At 48.3% G+C, this 1,059-nt stretch overlaps 1 protein-coding gene across 1 annotated transcript; it reads left to right on the top strand.

Moving 5' to 3' along the window:
- Window positions 1-42: 42 nt before the first annotated feature.
- Window positions 43-931, top strand: Pmar_PMAR000334 (Phosphoserine aminotransferase, putative; the record flags this gene model as incomplete). The annotated part of the gene is made up of 2 exons (XM_002777881.1): window positions 43-75; window positions 125-931. 2 exons carry the CDS (start codon window positions 43-45, stop codon window positions 929-931), a joined length of 840 nt encoding a protein of 279 aa, XP_002777927.1.
- Window positions 932-1,059: the final 128 nt, after the last annotated feature.

The following is a 1,059-nucleotide window of genomic DNA, read 5'->3' on the forward strand; positions in this document are numbered from 1 at the left end:
CAAGGAGGTGCCACCCTGCAGTTTGCTGGTATCCCTCTCAATATGATGGGTGAGGGAAAGAAGGCTGATTACATTGTAGGTTGGCGGTCGTAGGAGAGTTATACTGAGTATGTTGTTTATGTAGGTGACCGGTCAATGGAGTGAGAAGGCCGCTAAGGAAGCTGCTAAGTACGGTGATGTGAACGTTGTTGTTAACACTAAGCCCGAGAAGTTCACTCATGTCCCTCGTCTGTCTGAGTATAAGGATAAACTCAGCTCCGATGCTAGCTACGTGTACTACTGCATGAACGAGACTGTCAATGGTGTGGAGTTTGACTACGTTCCTGAAGTTGGTGACAAGCCGCTCGTCTGCGATATGAGTAGTAACTTTATGTCGAGGCCTATCGACTTCTCCAAGTTTGCTGTTGTTTACGCTGGTGCCCAGAAGAACCTCGGCCCTGCTGGTGTCACTGTTGTAATTGTAGATGAGAAGTATTTGGGTAATGAGATGCCCATCACTCCCACCTATATGAACTGGGCTACCATGGCTAAGGCTGGTTCGATGTATAACACCCCTGCATGCTACGCTATCTACATGACTGGCTTGTATCTCAAGTACACAAAGGCTCACGGTGGACTAAAGCACTGGGATGATCTCGCTGAGAAGAAGTCGGGTCTTCTTTATGGTGCCATTGAGGAGAGTAATGGATTCTACAACGCTCCTGTTGCCAAGAACGTTCGCTCCCGTATGAACGTCCCCTTTGTAATCAAGGATAACGATGATGACTTGAAGAAGAAGTTCCTCGCTGAGGCTAAGGAGGTCGGTCTCGTCACCTTATCTGGTCACAGGAGTGTTGGTGGTCTCCGAGCCAGTCTATACAACGGTATGCCTCTGGAGGGTGTACAGCGTCTCGTCGAATTCATGCACAAGTTCTACACCGAGAACAAGTAGACTGAGCTCATCGAGCGAAGGCTTGATTTTGTTCACACACTATGATGTGTATTCGTGTGTCAAGATAGTAGTTCAGGGAGTCGTGATAGCTTCGTGTTTACCCTCGAAGGTAAGGGTCTTACCCTGTG

The sequence above is a fragment of the Perkinsus marinus genome, assembly GCF_000006405.1.
Source record: "Perkinsus marinus ATCC 50983 genomic scaffold scf_1104296950878, whole genome shotgun sequence".
NCBI classification, from domain to species: domain Eukaryota; phylum Perkinsozoa; order Perkinsida; family Perkinsidae; genus Perkinsus; species Perkinsus marinus.